General features: G+C 39.8%; 1 protein-coding gene across 1 annotated transcript; it reads right to left on the bottom strand.

Annotated features, from left to right (window-relative positions):
- Positions 1-454: 454 nt before the first annotated feature.
- On the bottom strand, positions 455-4,766 carry LOC131072256 (F-box/kelch-repeat protein At1g22040). The gene is made up of 2 exons (XM_058008382.2): positions 4,494-4,766; positions 455-2,809 (listed from the first exon to the last, which is right to left on the bottom strand). Exon 2 carries the CDS (start codon positions 2,260-2,262, stop codon positions 853-855), a length of 1,410 nt encoding a protein of 469 aa, XP_057864365.2. The 5' UTR covers positions 2,263-2,809; positions 4,494-4,766; the 3' UTR covers positions 455-852.
- Positions 4,767-17,068: the final 12,302 nt, after the last annotated feature.

Below are 17,068 nucleotides of genomic sequence, written 5' to 3'. Positions count from 1 at the left end.
AAAGATCAAATTCAAATGGTATCGACCACGATAATAGATAAAACTTTAATTGCTTTTACCAGTAGCCATCTTTTGCCTCTATGTTCTGCAAGGACCATATTGTTCTTAATTACATCTGGCCCAAAGTTCCTGCTCTTCGAAAACCAGTAACTCAATGGACATTCCATTCCAAGGCTGACGTTTTACGAAATGCAAAATGATAGAACTGAGTCAACTCTACTCTCCTGTTCCATGTATCCATGTATATGCTTGTATATATATCCAATCCTGATACCTTTTTGAAACTCCATGATCCATAACATCAATTAAGAGACAAAAAATTTAGTAACACCGAAAAAAGGACATGTAATATTTGCTATCACTATTGCATAAATGAGATCATACCATAGATGTGACTTACTTTTTGTTTTACCTTATAGCAGAAGTGTTTAATTTTAAAATGCCAATTTATCGATTGAAGAAATAAGACTTGGGTTTTTCAGGTATTGTAATATTGTACCCAAGTGAAAACTTTACAGGTATTTACTATTTAGTATTGTGTCCTAATCTCACGGAGATATGTAAACCCTAACCATGAAATACTGGCATGCGAGTGCTAATAATGGATAGTATTCAATATCCTTGTCTGCAACAAAAGCATATGCCTATTAATACATTAAGCTACCGATATAAGGTGCCAGTAAGAACAACCCAATATTGATTGTTTCAGAATATGAGTTCCAAGATCTTAGAGGAACTGAAGAAATGAGTATGTCTCAATGTGAGCTCATAAATGATGCAAATCATCTTGCATAAGCAACAAGGGACATGTTAAACACTGTCGTGAAAGAGAAGCATCAACAGCGTATAACCTTAGATATCCAGAACCTGACAGTTAACTAGCTCAACAAAGCCAAAACTCTTACTCGCAATGGTCTTCCATCCATCACCCTCAGAATTGGAAGCGGCCAGTGAACTACATGGGGGTGATGATGAAGAAGATACACATGTAGGCTCACTTGTGTCAGCCTGCAAAACAGCAATATCGTCCAGGGAATTTTTGGTGATGACATGAAGCTTTCCCATAAAGCCAGCAAGTAAGTATGGAGACTCTGAATCTGTGAAATCTAGGATAGGTACTTTTCTCAAAACAACTTTCCAGGCATCTCCCTGAGAATCGTACATCTTTATCTTACCACTGTCTAACGAACTAGAAGGATCCAATGCATACAAATCACCATTCACTACAACACTTAATTTGGTGCCTGCCTGCCTAGCTGGCCAGCCCTCTCCCATGCCGTTTGGCATTTCCATCCAAGAATCGGCAGCAGGATCATACATTTCACCACCAACATCTACAAAGAAAGGCCAAGAATACAAGCTCTGCGGCACACACAGTTTCCCTCTGAAAGTTGTCATCCCCGTTGCAATTGGTTTTAGCATATCTGCCAAAAAGGCTGTCGGCAGAACTTGAGCTCGTGCAAATGGCATGCTAGAAATTTCCCTCCATGTGTTTGTCGCTGGATCATAAACTTCTGCTGATTGAAGTGGAGTCAAACCACCTCTGCCCCTATTCACTCCACCAACTGCATAAAGCTTGTTGTCCAAACTGGCCGTTTTGCAGTAAGCCCTTGCAGTGGCCATCGATGCAACTTCTGCCCATGCATTTATTCGAGGGTCAAATCGCCATACACACCTCAAAGCACAAGCTCTTGAGAATCCTCCCAAAACATAAAGGCATCCATCAAGTGATCCTACAGCACAGCCACAAAAAGGCGTTCTATCCAAAGAATCCTTTCGTCCAAGCCAATTCTTCACAAGTCCCGTTAGTCTGCTACTTGAATTTCCTAATGCATTCCAGAAAGTCCATCCCAAACCTGTTTGATTAGATTCTTCCTCATGCACAATATCTGGCATTGGAGGCAAGCCCTGCCATTTGCCTGAAGAGGGATCCAACGTATGCCATAAAAGCTTTTCTTCTTCATCTTTCAACAAAATGTATAGCCATTCCTCTGTCAAACCCATATCTTTTCTTAATTTAAAAATCTCTGAGTCCGTTAGCACATAATTCCATGTTTTACAAACTGTTTTCAAGCGGGAATAGCATCCACGGGGCACCCTGGCCAGAATTTGGATAGCTATCTCATCAGGAAGGCCAGAAATTATCCTTGGTCTTCCATCCAGATCAAAAATTGATAGCCTTCGTCTTTTATTACAATCAACTTGGGGCTTTGTTTGGCACTCCAAGCTCAAATTTCTAGTTGAACTCCAAATGGCACCCATAGCAACTTACCAACCTTCACTCTGAAACAGAGAATGCCCTCGACAGATTAATTAAAACCTAAGCTAAATTGCATTATTATACCTACTCAAGCTACTCGCTAAAATGCTGTTGTCCTTGCCTTCAAGTGAGAAATAGAAAACACTGCAGCCTAAACTCGACCAACTGGATTGATTAAAAGAAGTTTGAATGATACTCTCCAAGAATACAGCTAAACAATCTGACTACATGAGAATGAGAAGATCACGTGCAATTATTCACATATTTTCTGTCCCTTGAACATTTCACCACATCTAAAGAAGTTTGAGAAAAGAGATAAGTAACATTTCCTCAGTTGCTTAGAACAAATATTCCTTCCTTAGGGGAATTGCCCAGATGCAAGATAAGAAACATTAATCCTGTTTGCCACTATACCGACTACCAAAACAAATTATCCCCTGAATGAGGTGGATATCAAGAATGCACCAAAGCCTAGCAAGGAGAAACAATTTTTACTGTGCGTTGTGCTGTTAAATATCAGATATGTAGCAAATCTGTGACATCAGAAGCCTGTTCACAGAAGGAAAATAAAATTAGTTATAAAAATATCAATTCAGATACAATAGATAGGATCATAGACATATATATTGATACTTGGCAAGGAAAATAAGCAAGTCTAGATGGTTTCCAACAAAAACAAGTAAACCTTGATTGCTTCCAGGACAAACAAGCAGATAGAATAAGAACAATTTCAAGCTATCTAACATGACCATGAGACGATAACAAGAAGCAAACATTACCAGCTTGATTGCAAGTTATCCCTGAAATATTCAACTAAAAACCTCCTAATTAATAATTTCTGCCACAAAATATCCAGAAACCTAAAAAACGCTGACCCACAGTACATTATAAAATTAAGAAATCTCTAACAAATCCAAGTAAGGTAACCAAAAAAACACTATTCACTATAAAAATGCAGAAGAGTTTATCTGGAGACATGAAAAAGACCATAAAAAGTGTAAAAACAGTTTCTACCCTATAAATGTTTCTACAATTTTTGACTGCTCACTCACTAAAGTAAACATTTTTCAAACCAGAACCACTTTGTATTCTGCCACTTTGCAGAACCAGCTCAGAACGATCCTTGCAATTTCCAAAACTTTACCCTAATGCCCTATTCAAACAAAAAAATTCAACCCAATATCCCAAAACCCCTGCAATTTAAATCGCCAATGACTTCAGGACCTATGGACTCCCAAAATTCTCCTGATGTTTTTAAAAAAACTAACGATAGCCACACAAAATCAACAGATCTGCAAAAAATCTACAGACATTCAATTTCAGTATCTGCATTAAAAACAAACTAAGTCTCTCATCCTTTAAATGAAAGGAAATTTGCAATGGCTATTAATCTTTTCCCTGATGACGCGGATGGCTATTAATCTTTTCCCTGATGACTCGGCGGCCAGTAGGAAGACCCCAAAAATGGAAACCTAAACAAACTCTCGGGTTGAACCCATAATGTTGTTTGTAAATTGATACACTATGAACAAGCTTTCGCTTAAATCTAAATTTTGAAAAACCTTCCTTGAGCCCTTCGAATTACTTCCAATTTTTAATTGAAAAAACGCAAAAACGAATTTTCCCCAAGAAACCTTTGAATTCTTCCAATATTTTAGATAAACAACAGGAAAACAATTTTCTCCTTGAAAACCTTCGAATTCTTCCAATTATCTAACTAAATAACAGGAAGACAAATTCTCCCACAGAAACCTATAGGAAAAAATATTCTACCAACAAGAAACATAGAAAACTATAAATTCCTCCTATTTTACAAAAATAACAGGAAAACAAACTGTACCCTATAGACCTTTCGACTCTTCCCCTCTAGACAGCTACCACAGCATAGTAACCAATCTACCGCCACGAATCACACGTTAAAAAACCCAATTACAACTCGAAAGAATTCCTATTCCCTCAATGAACCAAATCCCTCTTAAATTTTTGCGAATTTCATTGAACTTACCAAAATACCTAATAAGAAAACCTCTTTACTCGCAATACCCTCAAAACCCATCTCTGCCCATCCCTAAAAAGACCCCAAACCCCTAATTATCCATACCAAACCACTCCAAAACAATTTTTAGTCGCAAAGAAACTAAAAATAGGCAAAATTGTAGCAGAAACCATATATTCAACGCAGTTTCCAATTAACACAAAACAATTTATCCAAAACCCTTCAAATTTCTTGTACCTGGTGAAATTATCCGCCGTTTTTGGTCCGAAAAAAGTCGAATCCCATAAATCCGCCGGGACTGCACTCCAGCTCCACCGTCTGCAACCCTCAGCTTGATCCAGCAAACGATTTGCTAATGCAAGAGGCGTAGATATTTTTTCCCGGTTGATGTATTCTTCTGGTTTGCATGTTGCGATGACGTGGAATATCCGAGACTTTGTATTTATATACTTTGTACCCACGAATTTGTTGTTTTGCTTGCAGTTGGACTTCGACGTCGAGCGCACCGAAGAAACTGTTGGGCCTATAATTTCGGGTTAATTAATTGCGTGGCAGCGTTGTAGTGATTTACGCCTTTTTAGTTTAAGTCGTGACACGAGGGCGGCAAAAGCTGACGAAAATCTCAATCAACAAGACTGGAATCACATTCTATGATGTTATGCTTACACCAAGTTTTCTCAAAGAGCATCTTCCTAATGTCTTATTGGAAAAAAAAGAGATCATTTTTTTTATTATTAGGGGAAGAGCATCAGTAGCCGTTATAGTTAATTTCGTGTATTTATAGATCTTCAATGGTATATCGGATTTCAAATTATTTTTTTTGGTTGTTTTCGTATGCAATTTAATTGCTTAAAGATATTGATCTGGCTTTCGGGTAGTAACAATCCAATCTCTACGGATTATTATGCATCGAAAGGTCAAAAAGTGGTCATTTTGAAGTGATGACCGATACTTCACCTCTTTTGCGCCAATACCCGCACATGAAAACACCAATACATGTTTATTATATGCCTAATAAATAATATATTTATCATATATTTACAAATATTTCATTGACCACCCGAAATTGGTAGTTTTGGGTTTTACAATGTGTGATGGCGTGCGTGCAGGGGTCCCTGAGCTGCCGAGCTAGGGTTTTGTGGCCCTAGCTCGCGTGTGGGGTGGTTGCAGGTGCGGCGGGGAAGGGTGTTGCAGGGGGGTTGGGGGTGCTCAGCGGTTGCGGGGGTGGTGTTGGGTGTGGAGGGGGCTGCGGGGGTTTTGGGGGGTGGGGCTTTAGCTGCGCGGGGGTGGGTTTCGGGCTGCTGGGGTTTTCTTCCTGTGGATCTGGGGTGTCAACAGGCCCTCCTTTCGATGATGAGGGAGGGAGGGTGCTTCGGGAGCAGTGTTTCCTTGTGTGGCCCCTTTGGGGTGGGGTGTGTGGTCATTGTTTTTATTTTTGTTGTCTGAATGGCGTCGCTTGGTGGTGTGGCATCGCTGGATGCGTCAACTATGAATTTCCAGGCTGTGGTGGGCTTAAAACCCCCACCTCAGAGTATGAAGACTTTCAACAATAATCTCTTTTCATGTGATTCTAGGAATGGGAGTGCTGGCAATTCTTGCATTTTGAAGATTAATGGATGTTTGGAGAGATGCAGCGAGAGGCCGAAGTTGGTCATTCCTCCTGAGATGATAGCTGAAGACATTGAGTATTTTTCAAAGCACTCCCTTTATTGCAAGTTTTTGGGAATGAGGGTGTCCTTGCAGTTTTTGGAAAACTAGGCGCAGAGGACTTGGGCACCGGAAGGAGAAATGGAGATTATGTTGTTGGCGAATAACTATTTCATGGTTACTTTCAACTGCATGGAGGATCGCCATAGGGTATTTGAAGGAGGCCCGTATTTTTACAACCAAGTGGGTTTGTTCATCAAACCTTGGCATGCAGGGTTTAATCCTTCAGAGGAGCTCCCAAATAGGGTTCCAGTGTGGGTTCGGCTACCACGTTTTCCTGTGGATTGTTGTCGAGAGGACGTGCTACGGATGCTTACTGCTCTGTTAGGGAGGCCAGTGGGATCTTCAATGCAAACCCTAGGGAGAAAGGTAATGACCTTTGCGCGCATTTGTGTTGAAATTGATCTCAGTAAACCATTGTCGGATGCTATAGATATGTGTGCAGGTTCTTATTCTTGGACTCAGCAATTAGATTATGAGACTCTCCCATTTTGGTGTCGTCTGTGTCATGAGTATGGTCATTTACAACATAAATGTCCTAGATATAAACCAACGGTGTGTCAATCTCAATAGTCGAACCCAAGCCCAAATAGGGTTGAGAAAGGGAAAGCTGCCATGTCGATCGAGGTTGAGGGTACTGATAGTTTTGTTGCAGTTAAGACAAAAAACAAGAACTGAGGACAGAAGAGGCCCTTACAAGAGAGATAGGGGGAGGATTCCCTCAACAGATTCGAGGTTATGGATGATCTTAGCCACCAAGAAGTTAATCTAGGGTTTATCCCTCTGGATCAAGGTGCACCAGGGGAGGCACCGAAAAGTGTAATTGAGGACTCTACCCAGGCCCTGCTTGTGGTTGGAAGCCAACAGATGGAGATGGATCAGACAGTAGGGGTTCAGCTGGGACCCACTCCTAGGTTGGAAGAGAATATGGTTGAGGGGAAGGGTTCCCCATTAGCTTTGAAATTGGACTCGCCTGGGGGGAAAAGTAACAAGTCCTCCGCCCTCCTGGGTTTGCATCAAAAAGATATTAAGAAAAGTGCTTCAGAGAAGAGCTCAAAGGCTGGCAGAAAAAAGGATCTGGATAAGATCAAATTGATGGGGGAGAACTTGGTTGAGTCAGGGTCAGTAAAGACCTTGGATATGCATTTTTCCAATCCCCCTAAATTATTGTGCTTTCATGGAATGTGACGGACTTCAACAGTGGCCCTAGACAAAAAGTTGTTCGAGATTTGATTAGGAATCATTCACCAGAAGTCCTATTTTTACAAGAAACTAAAATCTTAGTGGAAAGTATGATGGGTCTAGTGCTAAAGTTTAGGGGGAGAGGCAAGTGTCAGTGTATTGGGGCAGCTGGATCTTCAGGAGGGGTGGCATGTCTTTGGAACCCCTCAAGATTTCACCCGGTCTGGTGGGTTGCTTCCAGATCTTCTTTATCTGGGTTCCTTTCTAGTCTTGAGACTGGGGAACCCATCTTGTTTTCTAACATCTATGCCCCTACAGAGTTTCAGGGTAAGCAAAACCTGTGGTCCCATATTTCTTATATGTGAAGGCTGGCCCCTTTTCATCCTTGGATTATGGCAGCGACTTTAATGCCATCCTTGAGTTGAGTGAAAAGAAAGGGGGTGTCATGCGATTGGAACCCTCTTCTGTCTTGTTCCAGGATAATATATCCTTGCTGCAATTGGTTGACATTAAGCCTAGCAATGGTTTGTTCACCTGGAACAATAGGAGGCTAGGAGAGTATTGGATTACAGAGAGGCTAGACCATTTTCTGGTCTCTAGGTTTTGGATTGGTGGAGGGTGGTCCAGTAGCTCCGAGATTCTCGACTGAAGAGGGTCAGATCACTGGCCCATCAAGTTGGTTTCTTCTTCGGCTCAGGTAGCTCACTCTCCTTCTTTCAAATTTCAACTTATGTGGCTTCGGGATCCCTCCCTTCAGGCCCTTGTTGCTGAGTGGTGGAGGAGGGGGAAGCCACCCTTTGGCACTGCCATGCACTCTTTTGCCAAGCATCTTCAATTTATTAAGTATCAACTTAAGCAGTGGAACCGCTAGGGCTTCGGGAATATTTTTCATGAGAAGAAGGCTGCTCAACTGGTGTTGAATGGGATCACCAACGAAATCAGAGAGCAAGGCCTGTCTGAGGAGCTGCTTAGGGACAAGGAAAGGGTTGTCAAGGTGGTCGAGGAATGGGAGCTTCGCGAAGAAATATACTGGAAGCAGAGAGCTCGTATTGATTGGTTGAAGGAGGGGGACAAGAACACTGCTTTCTTCTTCAACTCAGTATCTCTAGGGAGTCATTACAATTCTTTCAGGCTCAATTTAGGGAGGACCCCCCGAGGGATTCGGTGGCGGAGAATCAGGTTCTTGATTACATTCCATCTCTGGTCACGGGGGAGATGAATGAGTAGCTTTTGTGTCCTATCTTATTGGAAGAGCTAGAAAGGATTGTCTTTCACATGAGGAAAGGAAAAGCTCCTAGCCCGGATGGGTTCCCGGTGGAATTCTTTCAAGAGTTCTGGGATATTATCAAACTGGATTTATTGGAGGTGGTCTAGGAGTCCCAGAGGAAAAAGTAGATGCTTAGGGCGTTGAATGTGACTTTCATTGCTCTTATCCCCAAGTGTGAAGGGGTCGACCGGTTAGGTCAGTTCCACCCTATCTCTCTTTGCAATGTGGTTTATAAGATCATCTCCAAGCTTATCGTGGAGAGATTGAAGAAGTGCTTGGGGAATGTCATCTCAGAGGAGCAAAGTGGTTTTGTGGAAGGTCGCCAAATCCTGGATGGTGTGGTCATTGCTACAGAGACCATTCATTCCATGGCTTCATCCAAGGAAAAAGTTATGTTTATCAAGCTGGATATGGCTAAGGCGTACGATAGAGTATGGTGGTCCTTCCTTCAGAAGATCCTCAGGGCCTTTGGTTTTGCTGATGAGTGGGTTCAGTGGGTTATGAGTTGTGTTACGACTACTTCTTTCTCTGTGCTTATTAATGGAGACCATACTGAGCTATTTGGTGGTTCCAGGGGTCTTCGCCAGGGGGACCCTCTCCCACCTTATTTATTCATTTTGTTGGTTGAGGGGTTGGGGAGGCTGATTAAGCAAAATGTGGGGCTGGGTATTATTCAGGGTTGGAGATGGGGTAATGACCTCCAGTCGCAGTCACATTTGCAGTTTGTGGATGACATAGCCCTTATGGGGCTGGCTCGGGTCAGAGAAGCTAATAATCTGCGGAACGCCCTGGATGTTTATCTTGAGGCCTCGGGCCAGTTGATCAATGAGAATAAATCTTCTATCATCTTCTTCAACACTCTTGAAGCTATTCAAAGGAGGATTGCACTTATATTAATATTCCTATTTGGCTCTCTGCCCTTGATCTACTTGGGTATCCCTATTTCTCCTGGCAAACCTCCTAGGGAGTCTTGGCAGGGCATTCTTGATAAATTCTGCACAAAGGTTGATCACTAGACTCACAGATGGCTTTCCTTTGCTGGGAGGGTTCAACTGATTCAGTCGGTGGTTCAAGCTCTTCCGATCTATCGATGTATGCTTCATGTGGCTCCTAAGTGGTTCTTGAAGGGATTGGATTCTCTGGCTAGGCAATTCTTATGGGCAGGCAATCTTTCCTCATCCAAATGGAGTTTGGTTAATTGGAACTTAGTGTGCACCCCAAAGCAGTCAGGGGGACTTGGTCTAAGGCAATCTATTCTTTTTGGGGAAGGATTGGCTACTAAATTGTATTGGAGGTGGTGTGTGGAACAGGATCGTGGCTGGGCTAGGATTTTGGCCAACAAATATATGACGAGGATCCCAATGGAGGAAATCCCTAGGTATCAGCTTGAGGGAAAGGGCTCTTCAATTTGGGTCACTCTCAAGAGGGGGGTTGCTCTCATTAAGTTTGGGTTTTTTTGGATTTGTAGAAGGGGGGAAGAGGTCCTTTTCTGGAATGATTCGTGGGATGGTTATCCTCCCATCCTTGATTAGTTCCCTCATCTTGGGAATTTGAGCCAAAGGTTTTTGGAGGCGGGTTGGTCAAGGGTGAGTGACTTTAAGGCTGCTTATAGGTGTGGTAGGCTGGATTTGGAGCGGTGGAAAGCTCCTAATGAGTGGTCGATTGCTGGGATGGAGGATGAGTGTCCAGAGTTGCAGGGCATTCTGGCGAGTAGACACTGCAGCTTCCTCAAGGGAAGGGATGGGCTTGCTTGGTCTCCAAATCCTAAGGGAGTTTTTACGGTAGCTAGTGGATATCAGGAATTGTTGAACCGAGGTTTGGAGGAAGGGGAGGTGAACTAGTGGAAACAGGTGTGGAATAAGGTTTCCTAGCCAAAGTGTAATTGTTTTGCTTGGACCTTGGCTCTGAATAAATGTCTAACCTGGGATAATATCTGCAAGCGGGGATTCTTGGGGCCTTCTATTTGTGTTATGTGTGGTAATGGGGAGGAAGATTCCTCACACTTGTTCTTTAGATGTCCCTTCTCGATGCTTATTTGGCATTATTGGTGGGGAGTGTGGAAGCATCCGTGTGTCCATGTGGATTCTCTGGTGGAGTTCTGGAGCAGTTTGGGTAGACCTCCTATCGTGTCCCCCTTCCTCCAGACTGTCTAGTATATCAGGCCCATCTTCATTCTGTGGCAGATCTGGCTCAAGAGGAATAGAAGGATCTTTCATGAGGTCAGAATGTTTGTTCAACAGGTTTGGAATAGGATCATGGCCATGATCCGGGAGTCAGTGGAAGCTAAATGTGGGGTGAACTTTCCATTGAATAGAGATGAGGCGGACATTGTGAGTAGGTTTGGCCTGCAAGAGCTGTCTCCGGCCTCAACTTGTGTCAAGCGAGGTAGAAGGGCTTCGAAGAAGGTTCAAAGGGTGGGAAGGTGGATACCCCCTTAGGATGGGATTATCAAGATTAACACTGATGGCTCATCTAGGGGTAACCCTGGCCCAGCTGGTGTTTGGGGTGTAGGTAGGAATAGCAGGGGGGAGGTTGTTTTCCTATTTTCGGTTCATAAAGGGAGGCACTCTAATAATTGTATGGAGGGATTTGCAATTCTCTACGCCCTTGAACGGGCTTGGGAGCAGGGTCATAGGCAAGTGATTTGTGAATCAGACTCACAAATTGTTGTTAACGTGTTGAATGAGAAGAAGGATAATGGGATTCAATGGCAGTTGGCAAGGATTGTTCAACAGATTCTCCATATTAGTTCTTTAATGGAGCAGGTGGCCTTTATCCACATCCCTAGAGAATGGAATAGAGTAGCTGATTGTCTGGCAAAGTGGGCCTTGGAACATGGTAGTGATTGGAAGGTTGAAAGTTGGGAGCATCTTTCTGAGGATCAATCTCAGGAATTGCAAAAGATTTTTACTGAGGATATGGAGGGTTAGGTTGTTGGTTGTGGTGGGGCTGGCTTGTTGGTTCTGCCCTGGGGCCCGGGGCTCTGGCTCTCTTTGTAATTCTTGTTCTTGAGTTTCAATAAATTTTTAACCCCTTTTATTCAAAAAAAATATTTCATTGACCACCCATGACCGCCTTCCCGCGTACTACTCACGACCCCACGTGACACAAATTACCGCTACCTACATTGCCCTAAAAACTTAGGTAAAATAAGTTTGCAGGATGGATTTACCTAAGTTTGCAGGGCGGACTTTCATCTGATTTTTCCTCCCCATCGTCGACGCTCTGTCTTTGCAACGCCTCCTTTCGGCTCCAGGTAATGGTCATCGCTCTTCCTTCATGCGTTATCGATGTCCAATGATAGTTTAACTTCTTCGTAGTTGCATTATGCTTTGTCTATTGATGATTTCTTTGTATGCGGGTTAGGGTTTCTTTTCAATGGTATGTTACAGTTTAATACTATCGAAATCCTCACAGAGAATGGTTAGGGTTTCAGTATTTATGATTTCATATTATGGGTGCGTTGTTAAATTGTGTCTCTTTGTTTATAATGTCAATATAATTACAGAGAGTGCAAAAAAAATTGATTATTGTTTATAATTATTCGAAACCCCTTCATTATTTATCATTTTTTTTATGGGTGGGTTGTTAAATGGCGTCTCTCTGTTTATAATGCCAAAATAATTACAGAGAATGCAAAAAAAATTGATTATTGTTCATAATTATTCGAAACCCCTTCTTTATTTATCATTTTATTTTATGGGTGGGTTGTTAAATGGTTCTCTTTATTTATAATGCCAAAAGAATTACAGAGAATGCAAAAAAAATTGATTATTGTTCATAATTATTCGAAACCCCTTCATTATTTATCATTTTATTTTGTGGGTGCGTTGTTCAATGGTGTCTCTCTCTTTATAATGCCAAAATAATTATAGAGAGTGCAAAAAAAAATTGATTATTGTTTATAATTATTCGAAACCCCTTCATTATTTATCATTTTTTTATGGGTGGGTTGTTAAATGGTGTCTCTCTGTTTATAATGCAAAAAAATTTACAAAGAATGCAAAAAAAAATGATTATTGTTCATAATTATTCGAAACCCCTTCTTTATTTATCATTTTATTTTATGGGTTGTTAAATGGTTCTCTCTATTTATAATGCCAAAATAATTACAGATAATGCAAAAAAAAATGATTATTGTTCATAATTATTTGAAACCCCTTCATTATTTATCATTTTATTTTATGGGTGTGTTGTTCAATGGTGTCTCTCTATTTATAATGCCAAAATAATTACAGAGAGTGCAAAAAAATTGATTATTGTTGATAATTATTCGAAACTCCTTCATTATTTATCATTTTTTTTATGGGTGGGCTGTAAGTGGCATCTCTCTATTTATAATTCTAAAATAATTACAGAGAATGCAAAAAAAATAAAATTATTGTTCATAATTATTCAATGTTTCATTTCAATGTTCTCATACAGTATAATAATGTCGAAACCCTTACAGTATAATAATGTTGAAATCCTCACAGATAATGGCAAAAAAAAATGATTATCTATTTGTTTAATTCGAAACCCCTTCATTATCTATCATTTCATATGAGTGCGTTGTTAAATGGTGTCTCTCTGTTTATAATGCCAAAATAATTATAGAGAATGCAAAAAAATTATTATTCGAAATAACTTCATTATTTATCATTACAATAATGTGTATGCCTGATACTAGCTATAAGGTTGTTGTCCTCATGTGTGTGTGTGTGTGTGTGTGTGTGTTATTGTCGACATATAACAACCTTCTCACATACACGTTATGGGTCACTTGGCACGAATTACCGTCAACTACATTGCCCTAAAAACTCTGGGAAATGAAGATTTTTTGAGGCATTTTCATTGTTTGCTCTGCCTTCAATTTGTTAATATACTCACTGCAAATAATATTATCAGGCATACACTATATTACTTCCAATAAATTTCATATGAGAAATACAGCAACATTGTTCAATTATTAGTCATTTGAGAAATGAATCTGCATCTTAATACAATATCAGCAATATCTAGTTTTTAATCACATCACAGTTACATCTTTCACTTTTGCATCTTGTGCTTTTAGGTTCTCTCCTTGATATATAATGTCTCAAGTTTAGGACCTATATAGTTATTGTCCACATATATATACATGTATATATATATGTGTGTGTGTGATATAATATATACAACACCATTTTATTTTGTTTAAAGATGTTCAATGATGGATTTGTACTCATTGGTACCTACATAAATTTATTTATTTTTTCATCATTTATCTCAATGGCATTGAGGGTTTCATTTCAATGATCTGTCTATGTATATATATTTATACAGGCACAAATGGTAGCATTTTTATTTAGTTGAAAGATGTTCAATTATGGAATTGTTCAGTCTCTAATAGAATATCAACAATATCCCATTTTCAATCACATCATAATTACATATTTTACTCTTGCATCTCATGCTTTTAGTTTGTCTCCTTGTTATATACAGTTTCAAGTTTTGTGCCTATATGGTTATTGTCCATATTTATGTATATACATACATATATACACACACATATGCATATATATGTATATGTATATATATACATGTGTGTGTGTGTGTGTGTGTGTGTGTGTACATGAAGAAACACACACAATAGCATAATATGTTCCATAATGATGGTTGTTTCAAGTTCTGTAGCTATATGGTTATTATCTATATAAATATGTAAATGTATATGGACAATAACCATATAGCCACAGAACTTGATGTAATCAACAACATATTCCTTATTCAAGGACATTCATTCACATTGGTACACATTGAATAACTAAATTCCTTCTGCAGTCAATGTTAAATGTTATAAATCTTTCAATTTAAATTATACTGGTTTCAAATCAACCAACATTTCTTTCAATATAGTCACTGTAAATAATATTAATAGTCATATTGGATGTCCAATGATGGTTTATGCTCCTTCGTAACTGCATTATGCTTTGTATATTGATGATTTCTTTGTATGCAGTTTACAGTTTCATGTCAATGCTCTCTTATAGTTTAATGTGCCTAGATATGGCTATTGTCCATACACAAACACACACACACATATAGCATTTTTTTTTGTTCAAAGGTTTTCAATGATGGATTTGTACTCATTGCTACATGTAGAAATGGATTTGTTTTTTAATCACTATAGTGTGAACTTGACTCCACTTTCTTTGCTTCATTATAGTGTGAATTTGAGGATGTATAGTGTGAACTTGACTCCAAATTATTTGCTTCATTATAGTGTGAGCTTGACTCATTATAGTGTGAACTTTATTCAAGTTTCTTTGCTTCATTATAGTGTCAACTTGAGGGCTTATAGTGTCAACTTGACTCCACATTATTTGTTTCATTATAGTGTCAACTTGACTCCACTTTATTTGTTTCATTATTGATCAAAAGGAAGTGCCCCATTTGTAAAAAAAAATCAGACAAAGAATTTTTTTATAGTGCCTTACAAGATATTTTGGTAGATGTTGCCAACAAGGAAAACTTGGCAGCTAACAAGATATCTTGTAAGGCACTAGAAAATAGTTCTTTGTTTGGTGCCTTTTTACAAATAGGACACTTCCTTTTATCATTTCGATGCAATGACCTAGTAGACATATTAGACACTGCAATTTATATATGATGACTACAATTTGAACACTTATACTTGTGTTCAAATTTCTCACTATCAAAAGAGGACATATCAATGGCATCTGAATAATCAGATGCCACTGATATGGCCTTTTTGATAGTGAGCAATTTGAACACTTATGTGGCCTCTTTTGATGGTGAGAAATATATGAGATCGGTTCAATTGATATATGAGAAATATCACATCAAAAAAAAATATATATGAGATTTATAACAATGCCGTCAATTCATTAGAATATCCATCTGAGATATCTGAAAACAACGGAGTTTTGAAAATGTTACAAAATATGGCAGTATGTCATTCTATAATCACATCATAGGTATATCAAAACTCAAAATGTGCTCTTCAGAGGGCTCACAAAATATAATTGATCACAGACTCGATCAATTATCCATATGGGTATTAAATGGAGGAGGTGTCACAAATCCAACCCCAACAAAATGTGGCCTACTAGGGTCTAGCCTAGTAGCGGTTCTTTCTTGGCTAGGAGGGGTTTGTAAGCAACTTTCTATTTGAGCAAGCAATGTCTGGTTGACACCTGAAGTAAGTTGCATGGTGTCTGGGGATCCAGGTGCAATCCCAACTTGCATAGTATTAATAGCTGAGAATTGGGTGTCGGATGGGTAGAGGTTCTGTGACTGTGGCCACATCTTTTGTCCTCTTTGCATGCTTGGCTACCTTTCCAGCTTTCATCCTCGCCTTCTCAAGCTTTGCTTTTGCATCTTTCTTTGCCTTCCCTTATCTTTGAGTGAACTTCTCTTGGGAATCCTACAATTTTTTGGCCTATTTTTCCACCCTCATAGCCTTCTTTTCTATCGCTTATGCTTCATGTTGTGCCTTCCTCTGTCTCATCTATTCTTTCTTTCATTCTGTCAATTCCTCATCTCTTTTCCTTTCAGCCTCTTTATCTTTTTCCCTTTGAATGTACTCATCAGATGTCAAGATTTGCGACTGGCTACTAAGAAGTAGCACCCCTTTCCTACCTCCACATGAAGATTGATTCATTTTCTACACTGGAAGTCTTAAGAATCTGGTGATTTGTCTTAGCACTTGTTGCCCATCCTCTTGTGTACATAGCACAAACCCAGGTTCGTCTTCATAATCAACACCATCTTGTTGCTCCCAATTGACTGCATTGGTGAAGTTATGTATCACATCTGTTGGATCAATTTCTTGCAGACTTGGCATGGAAAGGGTTACATCATCATAATTGGCTGCTTCTTGGATCCAATATGGTATGACAACTTGTGTTGGCAAAGACATGCCTGTTGATGTACTTTCCAAACCCTCATTTGGCTCGCTGGTTTGTGGGGGCAGACCTGGTTCGGTAGTTTTTGGTGTCAAGCTTGTACCCTCAACCGTTGCTTGTGTTCCACTATGGCATTCTACAAAATCTTGAATGTCTTCCTCATTAAAACTAGCCAACCGCAAGCAAGCTTTTGCTGCCATATGCTCTAGTTCTTCATCCCTTGAAGTGGCATCATGTTTTGTTCCAACAGTTGGTTGTATATCAACTGCAACCTCAAATGCCTTACTTGCCCTCATATTATTCTATAATGCAGATCGGTTAAGTGGCCAAATCCCTGTCCTATGGAAGCCACTGATTATATTAGTCGGTTTCAATGCTTGGGCAAAGGCCTTGCTCGCAAGAGTTTCCAACTCTTTCCTTCCAATTTTAATGTGTGGGTACTTTGACATCCATATACTCCTCTATTGTTTGAAATAATTCTTGAAAGGTGAGAATACAAAAACATCAAGTGGCTGCAGTTTGTGGCTTGTATGAGTAGGAATGGTTACCACATCTATACATATCTACCTTGCTTCTTCAATTGTCTTGAAGGTTACATGGCTTCCATGACCGTCGAAGATTCACCAAGGACTGAATGTGCAAAATGTCCCAACCAATTTAAGAACAACTCCTTTGTCATCCATGCATGTTCTTGGACTTCCATGCATGCTCTTGGCTCGCAGTTTGCAATGTAGTTTTGGATATGCCTCTTAGATTTGAACAAATAA

The sequence above is a fragment of the Cryptomeria japonica genome, chromosome 10 (assembly GCF_030272615.1).
Source record: "Cryptomeria japonica chromosome 10, Sugi_1.0, whole genome shotgun sequence".
Lineage (NCBI taxonomy): Eukaryota > Viridiplantae > Streptophyta > Pinopsida > Cupressales > Cupressaceae > Cryptomeria > Cryptomeria japonica.
The sequence above is the reverse complement of the archived record's forward strand: the minus strand, read 5'-3'. Positions and strand labels throughout refer to the sequence as shown.

What these genes read in the sequence shown, in the direction of transcription:
- LOC131072256 (XM_058008382.2), bottom strand. Translation starts at nt 2,262, where the DNA reads ATGGGTGCCATTTGGAGTTCAACTAGAAATTTGAGCTTGGAGTGCCAA.